General features: G+C 38.1%; 1 protein-coding gene across 19 annotated transcripts in view; it reads left to right on the top strand.

The window, feature by feature from the left end:
- DLG2 (discs large MAGUK scaffold protein 2) overlaps positions 1-17795 on the top strand; it is a 984854-nt gene that overhangs the window by 244997 nt on the left and 722062 nt on the right. The window contains exon 1 of one of the 19 annotated variants that reach the window (XM_036384341.2): positions 15164-15957. The exons of 17 other annotated variants lie outside the window; for them this stretch is intronic. In XM_036384341.2, the coding sequence (XP_036240234.1) occupies positions 15838-15957 (120 nt within the window). In that variant the 5' untranslated portion in view covers positions 15164-15837. Of the gene's footprint in view, positions 1-15163; positions 15958-17795 lie in introns of those variants that run through there. One more of the 19 variants, XM_036384381.2, reaches the window with a different exon arrangement.

The following is a 17795-nucleotide window of genomic DNA, read 5'->3' as shown; positions in this document are numbered from 1 at the left end:
CAAGGCTGCTTGACAGAGGGGTTATCGTGCCTGGAATGACACTGTACACTGACTTCTTTTTTCTTGAGCCCAGCCTTGTAAATCCTAACATATTGAGACCATTGGCTATCTCATCATGGTAGCCAATATGTTCTTGTAATATCCAGGACAATTTTGCCTATAGGCGTAGATAAATTCAGCAAATTGCAAAGATGGTGCAAATGCAATTTTTTCCTTTCCTCCCACATTACACAGGGCAGAATACCAGAAAAATTGAGGTTTTCCAAGTTGCTTGAAAACAGTGAAGTTCTCTGAGGGACTCATTGAAGCCATGCACTTAGAGGTAAATGGAGTTCTTCACACATGTAATATCACTAGTAACTAGCTCCCAGGCAATCCTATTGAGTACTTTGAAATCAGAATTGAAAATTTAAAGTTTGGGGGTAGGTGTGTAACCCAGTAAAATTCGTTTATTCCTTGCATTTATTCAATTTTTTCTAATTTATTATTAGACTGCATTAAGCACTCTAAGATACTCTGGGTGATCATATTTCAAATCTACTGAAGTTTCCAAATGTCTGTCACAAGCAATACGAAAGAGATTGCATTGCAGAAATCTGGTCTGAAATCTACTGAAATGTATTTAGTTGGCATGAGCCTGACTAATAGTGTTAAATGGCATTGAAAAACTGCTGTGCATACATTAATTCCAGACAATGTGCACATTATCTTAAAAAACTCCCAGTTCCAGAAAAGAAGATTACATGAAAGATTATTCATCACCAAGATGAACTATGATGCTTTTCCTGCTTTTGCCGTGCAATAAAAAGATGGACAAAGTCAACTAACACTGGGAAGATATGTATGTGTCCTGAATTAGTGTAGGCCCCAGGTGGATGGTAGCATCTACACAATGAACAGGTCCCAGACATTTAGTGGGATGTCTGGGATGCTGTTTTAATGAAGGGATTTGAGCATTTCTAGCTTCCAGGAGATAAGAGATGCCTACAGGTGTTGGAGAAGACAAGTTCGAATTATCTTTTTGAAGGTTACTTTTTCCACCTAGCAGCTGTTGCGTTCCTGACCTGATGCCATGACTGTTTCAGCCTTTTCTGGTTCATGGAGAGCCTTCATTGTTGAGGCTTTTAAAGAGAGAATGATAGGCTTAAAGTTCTCCCAAATAGCTCTCCTTGCATATGGTTAATTGTTATGGTCTCTGGTTAATGCTTAGAATTTAATTTAGTGTCTAATATCCTTCTAGTCAAGTATGGTGCAGGATTGCCTATGACATTCCTCATGGCTTTCAACTCTTTTGTCAGGCAGTTGCTGAGCTCTGCCCTCTGACAGTTCATCACAGGGTTGGCTATCAGGCTTTCCCCTACACAGGTTCATTTATTTTCTGGTCTTTCCACTTGCTTTATCTATAAATCATGGCTATTTCTTCTCAAGGTTAGGCTATTTTGGCCTCTGGACTGAATGTTGAGAGGTGACTAAGCTCTTGCATTACTGATGGAAAGGCGTTCCTTCATTCCTTCATCCTTTTTGCAGCTATCTGGGAGGAAAGCAAGGGGATTGATCACATTTTCAGGGAGTGTGTGTAGGGATGGATGCAGTTTTGATTAACCTTCCCTGCACACATAAAGAACCTTTTTCCTTCAGATTCATACACTAAACAGATGGTTTGATATGTGAAGTCAATTGGCTTAGTTTCTATAGAAGGGTTTTAATTTATTCAATTCTTGTTTAATTAACTGAAAACGTTTTTTGGATTGCAATTTTTTAATTTAATAATACAGTTGTGTGTGACTTATATCATACCTGTAAATACTTCCTATCATGGTTCCCTCAGTTGCATTCAACCTGATTCCAGTGCTGAACTTAGGCTCTCTCTTGGTTAAATTTTTGACATTTGCTTGGGAGAAGAGACAGTGGTAAGTTCTGCCTACCATAACTAAATTTATTTTCCCTTGTGAGTAATGGGGAACCATTATAAAAAGTCTATCCACTCTGCATCATGCCATATAGCCCTTCTCTGAAAATGATGGTGAGTCGTCCAAGTGGTCCCAAGTGAATGATTCGAACACAAGGATCTCAGGTGAAAAATGCATCATTTCTGGTGCTGCACCAGTACTCTCGTGCTAACAGTAGTGTTCACTTCATCTAGATTGTATGCCTCTTAGAGATAATTAGACAGAGGTCAAAGAAGGATTTAGTTAGGGTCTAAGTTGTTGTATCCCTGTAGATGAGCTTCAAGATGGTTTTAGGTTGGACATAATTACCAATTTATTAGAATACATGCTTTGAGTATGTGTTAAAGATGAAGATAATGTCTAGACTAAATTAGGAGAAATAATTTAATTTAGCCATCCAAAGGCTTTCACACTTCAGGAGAACCTGCAGAACTGTTAGACTGGGAGATTCTGAGACTTTAGATTTTAGGTGTCAGGTGATATCCCAAATTAGATGAGATTAGGTAGAATTGATTTAACATTGCTTTTATTGTGATTGTTTTCATAGCATCTGATAATCCCATAGTGTTAAAAAACTGACTCATGCTCATGAGCTAATGTTCATTTTTATGACACTGAGATGTTGTAGGTTGAACATCTTTATCACACTGGTGTGTACCTATGGAAAAGCAGGGAGTTTAACCAAGTCTTAAGAGCCAAGAGCTGTTGCCCAAACCAGTCACCTTCTGGCCTGCAAAGGGCAGTAAGGAACTACAGCTCTACTAAGTTTTTTCAAATGCAGCTACTCTTTTTCTTAGAATTAAAGTGTATTCCTTTACCAGTTTCTTTCTGTGTCCTATTTTTGCAGCTGGACCTTTTTACATGTTACCTACATACCTCTGAATTATGTACCACGCATAAAACCGTCAGAGGCTTCTTCAGAAAATTTGGCTGGAGGGCATAAACTCCCTTCCTCTTTCATGCCTTTCACTGGTTTTCTGTGGGGACTGTAGAGTAGCTGAAAATAATGTAGTAAAATGCTATATGTAAGATAATATAGTAAAAAAAGAAGTATGGCAGTGAAAGATTCTTCTTATAGGCAAGCTGAAGACTCTGGAGGCTGTTCTGGGTGCTGCATAGCTACCTTTAATGCCTATGGCTCAGTGGAATGTAAAACCACATACCAGGAAAACATTAGCACAATAATTTGCAGGTTATTTGGACAGAGACATCAGTATGTTGATGATGTAATCTAATGGGAAGTCCAAAAAAATATTCATAAATGGCATCTCATTGAGTTTGGTATTTTACTAAGAATATAGCAGTGCTGGAAGCTTGATTTTTTTTCCCTAGAAATATGGGGTGCCAACCCAGAGATGTCTTCAATATGTTCTGAGAGGGTTGTGAAAAATATTGAGTTCCATTCTTAAAATCAAGCATGCTGCTTGTGATAGAGGAAGGTACAAATATATGCATTCACATAGGGCAAAATACTTTGAGAAACGCTCTGGGTGCTAGAGCACAAAGCTGCACACTGTGGGTGGTAGAACTCAAAGATTCAGTGAGCATGGAGGTGTGTTTGCTCAGATTAAGGAAATCAAATATTCCAAATCAATCTCTAGAAATTGCTTGAAAATATTAACCTCTCTTATACTTGTCATTCAAAGTTTTGCACACCAAAGTGTGTCCTTACTAAAAGGTAATATGCAGTTGCAAAGCAACAGCAAAGACTGAGAATTTTAAAAAAATCACTGACATTTTGAGAATTATTACTGGGAATGATACTATAAATACAAGTTTGCAGATGAAAATTTGAGGGGCAGGCCTATTTACCACACCTAGTAAACTGAAGGAGAGATCCTAAGAGTTCTGGCTTTCAGTCTGGGGTCTGACTGCTACCAGTTTGCCTTCTACTGTATCAGAATAACATTGTAATTTGCACTATTAGCTGTGCAATAATGTAATGGTCAATAAACAGATCTTTCTTGTAGCAGCAGAAGCCAGGAAATGGAAAGGAAATGGTGATCTCTTTTGGTCTCCAATGTTTCCCAGCTCTATTTAAGCAAAAAAAAGGTTTTATCTGTTTAAGATGTGTAGAGCAATATGTAGGCAAAAGCTGCTTTATGCATGAAATTCTATTTTCATTCTTATATTACCAATTAGCATTGAGTTCTGTGTTAATTACCTAAAAAATTTCAGAGATGATGGTAGTTATAGGAGATCTATGTTAATAGGAACATGTTGCCATAGACACAACTGTTCAATATGACACTGGGACGCTGCTGTGAGAAGAAACCCACTGAAGCTGTATTTCACAATGCACTGAAATTATGCAGTTGTGAAAAAATAATTATAATCCTTTCACTGAAATACCATGATGTTGATTCTAAAATATTCAACAAGCTATTTCAGTGCAGAGGGCTGTCAAATGACAGAGAAAGCCAATGCATCAGAAGTACTGAGATATGTTTAAAAGTTTTTGTTCTTTCAGGTGGCCAACATTTTTGAGCATTGCACATCTTCATTGTAGGTTTTAACAGCTTCACTTGTAGTTTGGAAATTTCTACATCTCTCAAAACCCCACGTCATTAATTGGCATGAAATGCCACTATTTATAGAAAACATAGGGGAAGAAGCAGAGAACAATGTAAAGCAGAAGTATAAAATGACAGTTTTCTGTTACAGGCAGTAACAACTGTGGAGTTGAGAGTGTTTCCAGATTGTTCCAGTCTTGTGCTTTTTTTGTGTGTGTGAATTAGAAGATACATCTGCATGTGGTCCCGAAGAACTTGGCCATCATCTAGCCCAACTTCCTAGCCAGGAATTCACTGAAATCAGCAGACTGCAATGGTCTGCCCATTTAGCATACTTTGTGGTTTGCTTTGTTTTTTCAGAGCATCATATACAGCAGCAGCAGCAGCAATTAATAAGCACATTTCTGATGAGTATTTAAGGAGACATATTCTTGTTACAAAGGTAAACTTATGAATGCACATAAACTCTATGTCAACCATTATTATACAATTCTCATTACCTTATTGCATCACAGGTTTTGTGAAGGACCAGGCGTCATCAAAGGTGGGGAGATGAGCTACATTTCTGTGCTAGTTTGGTGGAGGATGGAAAAAAGCCCTTCCTATGGTGTATGTTTATTTTATTGACTACACTTATTTCTTTCTCTTCAGACTCAGATTTTTAAAAAAACTGAGCTTCATCTCTCCAGCTCACAAAGACTAACCCAATTACATTCTTCTGTTTTTTAGACATGAATCACCTCTCATAACAGATTCTCCTCTCCTCCTTTCTTGGGAATATCTTCTTAAAGTCCAATTTGACTTGTTTTACTGAGTCAGTAACAACTCTCAGTAGCCTTGCTTTGGTTCTGATTGACAAGCACAAGCTGGAGGGTCTCTTGCCCACTTGCCCTTCCACTGAAGAACCACACAATATTTCTATCTATATCAGGGCTCCCTGACTTTCTCAGTTCTTTGAGTCAGTCCCTCACTCTTTATATACTTTCCATCATTTTTGCAGTGTTTATAGGAGTAAACTTCATGTAGGAGTTTCCCAAATCAGGACATTTGTATTAAAGTTACCCAATAACTGCAAATGTATATGAAGTTGTTCAGATGACAGTATTGTGTTCAGAATGCTCTTTGACAATTGCATTAATTTCTTACACTGCATTCAATGTTCCAGTCATTGTGGCTAAACAAGTATTCACAAACACTTCCTAAAGCATATTTCAATATGTGAACTCCAGTTTGAGTGTGGTGATGAAAAGGGGACAGAAAAAGATACTTTCAGACTTTATTACTGTGCTTTTGTAGAACAGCTATGGTAGAACTGATAATCTGTCAAAAGAGGAAAAGGGAGCATCAATTCTTTATAACTGAGGTTTACACACAAACTCAGTGTTGTGGCGTGTGCATTAAATGTATTTTATACCTTAAAGAACATCAGTGAAATTCCTTGAAGTTAATAAGAAGGTTGGTTTTAGTGTTGGCTTTAGTAGATGCAGACTTTCATTCAGCATATATCATACTTATGTCTGATTTTATTTATTCTTTGTGCCAGATTCTCATATTTTATAGGCCTGTAGATATTTATGACCCTGTTGAAATGAAAAAGGTTACTTGTATTATGATTGACAGGAGACTCTGGCTTTGTTTTCCTAAGAGATTTGACGATATTTTTAGTTATTGTGTGAAATGGGACATGCTTCTTTGGGTCAAGAGGGCTGCAATTCCTAAAACTGTTTAAATAAAGTATTAAGAGAATAGAGAATGTTCCTCTTGGATAAATATGGCTCTAGTGAATTGGTATTCTGCTGTCAGCATGCATGTCTCATTCAGTCTTGTCCTCCATGCAAGAGATACTGACCCTGTGTACTACACTGGGACTAATTTTGCATATAGAAGTATAAAGAAAATGTTTATAGACAGCCCCACAGCCAGAAAGATTGGAAGAGATTTTTAGCTTTTATAAATAGTTACAGAGGAAGCAGTGCTAAAGTCAGCTTCCTTGTGAAATATCATCAGATTATAGCAGTAATTTACATTTTACAAGATATTTCACTGAAGACATTCTCTGAGTTTATCTGATTTCCACTGCATGTGACTCAAGGGAGTATTGAAGTGAGAAGAGGACGTGCTTAGAAGAAATGTGCAAAGCATGGTATTTTAAAAGGAGACTTCTAACTACTTGGAAATAATAGAACTCCTTAAATAATATTGGCAAAAAAGAGTTCTTTAGCTGCTGTGAAATAATAGAAGTACGTAGATACTAGCAGTATAAAAAGTTTCTATTCAGATGTAAATTTGTTGAAAATATTTTTGTGTCTCTTAAGGACATTTAAAAATTATGTGTTTGTGTGCCAAATTCTCCACAACTGTAGTGGCTAAAAAGAATCATTTCCAGAAAGAAATAACCATACTTTGACCACAACATTTGAGAGATTCCCTTGGACCTAGAAAAGGAAAACATGACAATAATTGTTCGGTCTGTACATGTGGAGCATCCTTACACCATCAAAAATAAAAAAAACCCACAAAACTTCTTTATCATGATGCCATTAATTACAGTCACAAAAGAAATGAGATCTAACTGCTGAGATTTGTCTTCTCAACAGCAGTTTTCAGGAGCACCATGTGAAATTCTCAATCCCCTCTGCAGCTTTCCTATAGGCCCCATTTATGTACTGAGAGTCTTCAGTAAGGTCTTCCTAGAACTTTTTCTTCTCCTTGCTGAAGAACCCCAACTCTCTCAGCTGTTTTTCATAGGAGAGGTCCTCCAGCCCTCCAAGTATCTTCATGGCCTCCTCTGGACACACTTCATTAGGTCCTCATCCTTCTAATGTTGGGCCCCAGAGCTGGATGCAGCGCTCTGGGTGGGGTCTCAGGAGAGCAGTGTAGGTGGGGACAAATCACATCCCTCAGTCTGCTTGCTGGTCATGCTTCTTCTGATGCAGCTCAGAATAGGGTTGGCTCTCTGGGCTGGAGGTGCACATTGTGGCTCATGTTAATTTATTTATCCACCAGTGTTCCCATGTCCTTCTCTGCTGGGCTTCTCTCAATTTATTAATCCCTAATACTGGTGATTGCCCCGACCTAGGTGTACCATCTTGTACTTGGCCTTGATGAGCTTCATGAGATTTCCATTGGAAAATTCCTCAAGCCTGTCAATGTCCTATTTTATGGCATCCCTTCCCTCTAGCATATCCATTGTACCACTCAGGTTGATGTCATGTGCAGATTTTCATTTTCACACTGGTTAGGTCATTAATAAAGATACTGACCTGTGCTGGTGCCAGCATGGGCTCCTGCAGAATACCACTTGGTAATGATCTGACTTGAACATTGAGCCATTGACTGCAACTGGACATCCAGCAGATTCCTTATCCATCAAACAGACCATCCATCAAATCATATCTCTCTAATTTAGAGACAAAGATGTGTGTAGGACCCTGTCAAAGACCTTGCTGAAGTCAAGATAAATTATATCAGTTTCCCTTTCCTTATCCAGCAGGACAGTCACTCTATCACTTCATTGTAGAAGGCCAACAGATAATTTAGGGGTGATTTATGCGTTCTGAAGCTGTGTTGACTGTCTGGAATCACCTTCCTGCCATTCATATGCCTTGACATAGCTCCCAAGAGGATCTCTTCCATTATCTTACCAAACAGAGAGGTGAGGCTGACTGGCTGCTACTTCCTATGGTTCTCCTTTTTATTCATTTTGAAAATTGGTGTGATATTTCCCTTTTCCAGTCACTGTATACTTACAGTGCTGTGACTTTTCAAATATGATGCAGAGTGGCCTATCAACCACACCTGCCAGTTTTCTCAGGACCATGGGATTCATCTCACTGACTCCCACGAACATCTGTACGTACAGCTGAAAATATTTTGACTTGATGGGTAAAAGAGGAGCTGAAGTAAGGAATTAAATAATTGGTGAAACTCTACAGGAAAAGTCCCAATCAGTCATGGGAAGGGTTTGTGCTGAGTTTATTTTTGCTGCTAGTATGTTTTTAATGTATTTACAGTTTGGATAGTACCAGAAGTATGTAGCTTGCAAGGTGTCCTTATATGTTGAGAGTTACAGGTTCCAGAGGACATACAGATGTAACATTCATCACCATTTTACTGGTTTTCACAGAGACAGGTTGCTCAAAAAGGTTTTTTGCTCCTTCATGTTTATAATATACTTATTTGGAATATTTTCTTTTTTTTAAAGAAAAAAAATTGCCATATTTAGCACATTATTAGAGAAATTAGACCTGTTCTAACTTATTCTTTAGTGAGCCTAATAGTTTGCTTTTAACGCATAAGGCTTCTGGAAACATCTTGATTCATCACTTAAAATCAGTAAAACGCATAAAATTACACTAATTGCCTTGTAAATAGTTTCCCTTATTAATTATCCTTCGCTTTCAAATGTTATGCAGGGTTGAAATTACTTTTCAAGAACCAGCTAAATTGAAACATATTTTTTAAACAAGGTGGTTATCTTACTGAAAAGATTTATAGTTGAAGTTTGTTAATATATTAAGATAATAACTGTTATCAGTGGAATGAAGAGGAATAGTTAGAGCAGTTAGACCATGGCCAATGAATATCCATCCATGTATTCTGTAGTGTAAATTCAAACACTTTGCTTCTTTAATGAAAACACTGTCTACATTAAAAAAAAAAAACCCGAAAAAAACCCCTGCACATGTATTTTCATGAAAACTTGGCTTGTTTACAGTACTACAAAATTTATCATATTTCTTAATCTAACTATAGGTTCCCTTTAAAAAATTTCCTCAACTAAAGTCACAGTACAAAGAATAAAATACTAAATGCTTTGGCACACACAGGTCTTTATCAAGTACGATTCAACATCCAGTTGTTGTTATACAAGTTAACATTGAGAGATTTAATTTTAATTTTTTTTTCCTTACAAAAAAATCCACAGCAATTTCCTCAGTGAAATTGCTGGAGGTTTATTTTTAAGTACTGTAATAAATGCAATTGAACTTTGGAAGTTCATTCCTTCTTCATTCATGCTGTTACCATGGAAATGTGGATTTTATGCTTAAATGAATAAGCTTAGTTCATAAATTATAGTTCAAAAATTATAAAAGTAAAATATTAAGTCATAATTGGGGAGTGATGGAAATCATAACAACATAGGTATCATTTTCCCCAAGTTTCATTTTTCCCCAAGTTTTTCAAACAATCATGGTAAATGATTTTTTTGTGCACAAAACAAGCATAGGCTTCTAATCATCTAAAGGCTTCTAATATTTTAAGCTTTTTGTCTTGTGTTGAGTTGGTGGTGTTTAGTCTGGAGAAAAGGAGGCTGAGAAGGGACCTTATCTCTCTCTTCAGCGAGCTGAAAGGCAGTTGTAGTGCGGTGGGGTCAGTCTCTTCTTCCTGGTAACAAGTGACAGGACGAAAGGAAAAGGCCTTGAGCAGTACCATGGGAGTTTTAGCTTGGATAATAGGGAGAATTTCTTCATTGAAAGGGTTTTCAAGCATTGGAAGAGGTTCAGCAGGAAAGTGGTGGAATCACCATCCCTTGAAGTGTACAAAATATGGTGGATGTGGCACTCTAAGACCACGGTTTAGTGGTGGACATGGTGGTGGTGCTATGTTGATGGTTGGACTTGATTATTTTAGAGGTCTTTTCCAATTTTAGCAATTCTATGTTTCTGTGTTTCTGTGATTTCCAGATTAAGAATAAAGGACCAACTGAAGCAATAGTTGCATTCTGTTCATGAGAGACTTTGAAGCTGGACAACCATTTGCCAAGAACACTGTGTGTGGTTAATCTTTCTGCAGCAAGAAAAACAGCCTAGATAATCTCCTAAGGTTCCAGATTGCCATGGCCTTTAATATGACTGTGAATGGAAATGCCTTTTTGGAGGAGTTATCATGGGAATTCAGGTCAAGGAGAAAGTCACGTTTTCTCTCACAGTCACAAAATGAAACACATATTGTGGAGACACGTTAGTAATCAATTTGAGTGAAATCCAGGAAACTCAACTGGGGATTCTCAGAGTTGAAAAAGCCTTTACAGCCTGGCTGTCTCAATTGAAGCATTAAAGGGGTTATGTCATCTCAATCAGCTGTATAGGATGAGGTGTAAAATAAACTTGATCCATGGATTACGGGTACAGGATTGGAAAAATGAGGCTATGAGTAACTCAAGATGAAGCTTAATCCAATTCTTTCTTTCTGAATCTCTGTTCCTTTTTTCTCATTATTTTGTTTTAGGGTCATCAGGAACAATGAGGAAACCTGTCCTGACAAATTTACAGTCATAGAACAGACTCACAGGATGAGGCCATTCTTAACTAATTTTTTATTTATCATTTGACCTTTATTTATTTATTCTTTAAATTTGCTTATTATAAATGGCTTTATGACTGAAATTACAAAATACGAACTACAAAGCCTGGTTTATGAAATATGTATAAATTTTAATATTGGAAGGAATTATTTTGTAAGTAAATTATATATATGTGTTCAAAACCTTCCTCAATGCAATCACATAAAACAGAAAGTAATGATCTGGGGCTTTCGGAAGAAAAGTATTAAATGCTAAAAAACCAGTCAAATGTATTAAGAAGATTGTGCAGGAAAAAGGGAACAGAAAGTTTACAGGGAAAACTGTGGCTTAACTTAAATCAGCCCTGGGCAAGGTCTTTGGTGTTTACTGGTCTGGAAGTGAGGAAGAATTTTTGACACAGCAACTTATGCATCAGAATGCCAGGATATCAGAGAGCTGTTTACAGTACTGGAGATGAGAGTTTGTAAATAATCTGTTCAGCCTTTTTCTTTCTCTTTATGAAAACTTTAAGATATTCTGAGTTCAATCTGCTGATGTAGTTCCTCTATCTGTTATGTTTTACTAGGCTTTGCTGCAGCGGACAGCCTAAGAAAGACTTTCCAACTGGGGCTTTGCTCCACATTCTTCTTTCTGCAGATGTTTCCAGATTGCCCCACAGATTCCATCCACTGTTTCTATCTGGAAATTGTAGGCCCTACAGCACTTTGACCTGCAGTCCATATCAACAATTCCTTCAGTATCCCACCCCTCAGTGTGGATATCACTGTAAGGAACTTCTTGCAGATGTGGAAAATAACATTTTTATATGACATAGAAATGGAGGAAAGAGTAAAATCATTTCAATTTAGAGCTCCTGTGCTGAAATCAGAGTTATTTAGGCAACGCAGGACTAGGGTGCTATATAGATTGTATCACTGGAGTGTGCAAGGACAGGAAGTGATGGAGCATGACTGTAGCCAGAGTGCCATGTCTGCACAAGCCAGTACCTCCTGTGAAAAGAAGGAGAATTACACCCCTGGCTACTCAAAACCAGTGACGCAGATTGTCAGTGTTGATACTCATAAGCATTGCATGGCCTACAAATAGCCTTGCAAACCTCCACCATTATGCCCAATTTCCTGCAGACATCCACTCTTCCATCTTTTGGAGGACAGGAGTGTCATTTTTCCCTCCGTCCACTCAGGAAGCAATGCACCCTCTTCTTTAGACCTTTCCCCCCTCTAATTTTATCTTTATTTCATAGCTAATATTTGCTTTCTTTGTGGTAATCCAGGGTGATCACAAAATCTGCCTCATTGCATTTTTTAAGACCAACTTAAAATATTTACCCACAAATGTGCTCCTTAAGTCAAGTGGGACACACTTAAGTGGCATTGCACTGTCATAAAGCAAATCCTGGAGAGTGTTGGTTTCTTTACTGCATTTTTAGTCTATTTTTTGTTGGTACTCTCTTTTAAAATACCACCTTTTCCATCATGCCTAGACAAAACAAACAACCCAAACTTGAAAATGCTTAGGTATCTGAGGATGAAAAATGTTATTTCACAGTATGGTTCCAGTGTTACCCTAGAGAAGTGATGGATGCTCTATCCTTGGCACTGTTCATGGCTAGGTGAGATGGGGTTCTGGGCAACCTGGTATAGTGGGTGGCATCCCTGCCCTGGCAGGGAGTTGGATCTAGATGATCTTTAAGATCCCTTAAAACAACTCACAGCCTGAGATTCTGTGGCTCTCTCAGCTCTGTGCTAGTATAGTGCCATGGCACTTTGGTGGTCCTTGAGCACAATTTCAGGACACAACAGCCACACGGCATTCCCACTACTGGTACTGCTACTATTACTGCTACTAGCTCCTGAGCTCTTCTTCTGGGCAGTGATGGATGCTGCAAAGGGCTGTGCCCTCCTCCCTGCTCTGAAGCAGAGTGGCCTCAGGCCCTCCTGAGATCAAAGTCTTCCAAGGCAGCATGTTCCCTCTGCTTTCTTTGAACCTCTGCAGACAACCAGGGTTTCCTTCCAAGCGCTCCCTTCTGCCCTTCTGAAGGCACGGGAGCAAAGAGTAACAATGGAATTTCACAGCTCACGATAGTGGCTTCAGTTTCTGTTAGCTAAGAATACTCAGGTCACCAGTTGTGTGTCTTTTACAAGAGGGTCTGTGGTATGGCTCCCTTGGACTACTGTCTCTCTACTGGCTTTATTCTTAACCTTTTTTTTTTCTTTTTAATGGAATAACTTCTTTCATCTCTAGAGTTTTTCCCTATTGTCACCTGTTTAAAGAGGCCCTGAATGCCTCAAATATGCTGGTGTTTTTGGCATGTCTGGATGACTCAGCCAGAGCTTTTTCCACACTCATTTTTAATGACTCTGTATCTTTAACTGTAAATATCAGTGACATGTGATGCTTTTGAGTAGCTGTTAAGTCATCATAAAACACTGTATGTCCTTGATGACAATGTTTTCTTTAACAATTAGGGTGCTGTGATAAGAAAAGTCTTGGCAGAGGTGAAAAAGCCCTGCAGGGATCTGCTTGTGTAGATTACCTGAAGTATCCCCTGAGAAATGTTTTGGGTTAGTCTGCTAGCAAAGTAAAACTTTGTTGGCTGCTACAGAGGTCTCAATTGTCTGGCAAATTCTCACGTGCCCCACAGTTATTACAGGAGGCAACTACCATATGCATGAGGATCTCTTTTTCCCCTCTCAGTATTATGAGGGTCAGTCTGTAATTTTCTAGGTAATTTTTCCTCTTAGATGCTCAGGAGTCATGGGAGTTTTTTCTGAGTGAAGACTTTGGGACTGCATTACTTCTTTTTTTCTTAAATGTGTCTGAAGTTTTATGTCCGGGTAGTCGCTTAGAAATTGTATCATTATGCAGCCTTGCTTTCTTTTAGTGAGATGTTCCCCATGTTGGGTTTGTTTGCCTAAACCCAAAACCATTAAATTCTTTAGGACTGAGAAAAAGGAAGTTTTTTTCAAAGACTGCTGACTGAAAGCTTGTGCAATTCCTTTGGCTGAAAGAAAGCTTGAATTTGATTTTCATATGCAGCTATATACTTGCCTGAACCTTGCCTCACTTCTCAGGACTGTGCATCTTTTCATCTCTGCTTTTTGAATTGCATTGCTCTGTGGATCAGAATTCCCCAAGATCTATGATTTTTTTTTCAATTCCTAAGGTACTTAATTTTAATTTTTAGTGTACTGTACTGCAAAATAAACCATGATTCCTTTAACTTTCTAGTCACCTGAAGAATGACAAAAAATGTGTCAATTAATTCTCCCATGCTTTTGCTGAGCACCACATTATTATGTTTTAGCTTATTTGATGGATATTGCTGTAGCCAAAGTCTGAACCACCATAAGTTTAGGGTATGCCAGCTTTTTGAACTATGACATCTAGACCTCAGTTTCATTACTAACAAAAATCTCAGAATTAGATTTAAAACCAGGGTTCATCTCTTTTGTTGTGGAAGTCATTGTTTGTGCCAAAGAAGGCTGTGATTGCTAATTACTTAATTTGTATGACAGATGGAGCTGGGGATCAAATCAAGTAGCTGTCTTGGGCTACGTTACAGAGCAATATCTAGCTTTAAACACGACTGCCTTTTTAGTTCCTAAAAAAAGACACAAACAATGACAAGCTAAAAATAGCTGTTCTCTTGGAGTTGACGACAGTTTCTGAGAGCTTGTCTTTAGGAAGATGTTGGAAAAAACCTTGCTGTCTTTTCCCCTCCCCCTTATTCTTCTTTAAATGCACACCCTTCTGTTTAAGCTTGTTCACCCCATTGCACACAGAAAGGTACCCACTGATTTGGTTAGGACTTCAGTGTTTCTGAAGATTTCCAAGGGGGTTTACATAAAACATGTAAAGAAATATAAAAGTCACTGCAGATATTTCTATTAAGTTAAGCTTATCCTACGCAAATTGCTCTGTGCTGATAGAGGAGGAGGTAGTAAAGCCTCTTTCACTCTTTGCCTCCCACAGTATCTGCTGCAGTGGGGGAAAAAAAAAAAAGCCTCTCTTCTGGTTTTATTCCCGGAGATTACTTCATAATTCAGTACTGATAGCAGTGGTTTCCGGTGCTGTAAACAGAGTTGAGTCTTTGACTTTGTGTCCCTGCAGCCCAGTAAACAATCAGTTAATTCGCAGCATCCCAGCGGTTGACAGGAGTGAGAGAAGTGGTTTGATTTTATTTTTGTGCTTGTGAATTAAAGCTTTGCCTTCTGGCTAGGTTCTGAGTTCCCTCGTTCTGGAAGACATTGGAGCATTTTGAATTCAGAATATGTAGTTACAAATGTGAGGGCACAGACTTCTTCCAGGATTTTTCTGCTTTCATTTTAATTTTTCTTTGTGTTTCTAATCCGAAGCAAGCAAGGGAACAGTTCGAAAGCAATGTCCAGTGCCTGAGCTGGGAGCACAATGCAGTTCAGGATATTTAGAGCTAGTCCGCTGCATTTTTATTAAATGAGAGGGAAGGAGTAGGTGGGACTTTTTATTTAAAAATAGATTAGCACAGGGAACTGAACTTGCATTTGAGGAAACGTTAATAAGCCAGCCAGCCATTGTCCTTAATCAGAGACTGTATTTGTAAGTAGAACATGTTGAATCTGTCATGATTGATGACGTTGTCTTTGTTAAAAGGGATGCTGCATCTTTAACAAGAGCAGACAGAAGCAGTGCAGAATCTACAGTAAATTTGAGACTTGGAAGAGAAACCTTTCCTCATTTTTCTGTGTATAACATTTGTAAAATACTGAATAGGAGAACATCAAAGCCAGGGGGAAATATAAGTAACTCACTGCGTATGTTTTAATTCCTCACCTTTCCCCCCTGGCTGAGTTCCCCCTCCTTTTTCCCCCCTGAATTTAAAATGCTGGAAGAAAAAGCAACTGAGGTCCAAGTTTCAGATGCTGAATTCTCTGCTAATTGAAATTACTGGGCATATTTCTATATATAGTTGCTGAAGAGATATGTAGCTTTCACTCAGTGCCTTCAAGACATGTCTTTTTGTAGTCAGAAAAACAGAGATCAATGCATTTTCAAACTGACAGAGGGAACGGATGCTCCTTAGTAGCACATGCTCGGGATCGTGTGTGTACCGTTTGTGCAGAGCAGAGACGCTGAATACTGGTCCATATGCTCCTTGTTTACTGCAATGTTTTTTGCATGTTACTGTGCACTCCGGACTAATGTGAAGGTAAGAGGGGACGAGACAACAATTTGGCAGGAATGTACATGTAAAACCAGCTGCAGAAAATGTCTACCTTGTGTTGCTGAGTACTTTGGAATTGCTGGCTGAATAGGCATATTATTACAGGTGGTTGTGGAGGCTTTGTTTTATCGTTGTCTGTGTGGCTAAAGCATAGAAGCATGTTTGAATTTTGCAGTTTAGCGACCTTCAGTTTTTGACTGCTTGCAGTTCAGGTTCTGGGCTTTTTATGGTCTGATAAACATGTTTTGCTACTGTTCAGGTAGGCCAGAGACAAGATGCCAAAGGCTGTTTGTGCAAGGCTACATAGCTTTATACAGGATAAGAATTCCTATAGTCGGGTCCCCCATGCATCCTCCCAGGAATGCTGCTTGCATGCTTTCTTGTTGATTACTTGTCTGAAAGCCGGGAGTGTTGCTGCTGCTATCCGGGTTGCTTTTTGTGCCGATTTGTTTCTAACTTGAACCAAAATGCATAAAAACAAATTATAAGCAATGTCCTAAGAAATAAAGAAAGGATTATTACTGCAAAATGCTACAGGAAAATGCCAGGTGGCTGCACCGGTCTCACAGTAACTATTAAGCAGGATGTCACTAATGTCAACATTTGCTTGCTCTGTTAATTAGAGTCAGAACTTCAATATAAGTTGCTGGATATATTACCTTCTCTGCAAGTAGGACAATATTAGCAGACAGGTTCACTGGCATTGAATCGAGCTCTCAGCCAAGCTGTGGGCCAGCTGTGGGAATCCAGTTGCATAATTTAAATGAATTACAGTCCTTAGCCAACATATTGGGGAGGCACTTCTGGCATTCTGGCTTTTTCAAGTTTGAATAAGTGTATCTGTCTGGGAAGGAAAGCACTGGCCATGACGGATAATAATAGTTAGAGCAGTTTTACCTGCAGAAGTAATTGCAAAGGATTTTTTTCTTTCAAACTGCTTTAAGCATGCTTCTGAATTAAAGTGAGTTTTCTGTATTTGCATTTGATTTGATAATACTGAACTTCATATTTATTTATTAGGACAAAATATTTGTTTTAATTTAATTAAAAAAGTATTTTGCATTAAAAGTTTGCATTCTAAGAGCCTGCTCCTATGTTTTTGCTCAAAGTCTGTACTGTTGTTTCCTGTAAGAAATTGCTAAGCTTTCACATTTTATTACTTTTTAATTAACTTCTGCAATTATGAACCACTTCTATGGAGGAATTCTTTAAATCTGTGGATAACAAGCCAAAAAATACAAGTTAAAACCTTTAATGACATTCTGTCTTCTTAAATACATACATTAGCCTCTCCTTATGCTTTCCTATAATGTTTTTGTCAGGTTAGTAAATGTTATCTGTTTTATATACCCTGTGATCTATGTAGTAAATTGTCAGTATAGAAATGTTTTGAGACTAACCACTCTTTGTTGCTCATTTTGTCCCTCAGCCTGCCGTACTGTACTGAAGATCTTCTGTAAAAGGGGGGTTGTTGTTGAGATGTGATTTCTCAGTTTAAATAAGAATAGGTACAGGGGAAATTTCAATGACTCTTTTTAGTGTAATTTCCATGAGATACCTTGTCAATAAGTACCTCAGGAACTGTTAGAAGTCTCATGGGTTTAACTTTTGAAATGTTTTTGTTTCCATTCATAGACAGAAGGAAAAAGTGAGAGGTTTGTACAAGTACAAGACTGACAATTGTTTGGACAAGATAGTTTTAATTTGTTGGAACTTCTTCAACTGTTGAGTATTTCTGAAACAATTGTTTATAATACAGTATATGCTATTTACATGATATTATTCTGAGGATGTTACCTCCAGATGTTTTACTTTCAGTAAAC

Source organism: Molothrus ater, chromosome 2, assembly GCF_012460135.2.
Source record: "Molothrus ater isolate BHLD 08-10-18 breed brown headed cowbird chromosome 2, BPBGC_Mater_1.1, whole genome shotgun sequence".
In the NCBI taxonomy this organism is placed as follows: domain Eukaryota; kingdom Metazoa; phylum Chordata; class Aves; order Passeriformes; family Icteridae; genus Molothrus; species Molothrus ater.
This window is presented reverse-complemented; position numbering and strand designations above follow the sequence as displayed.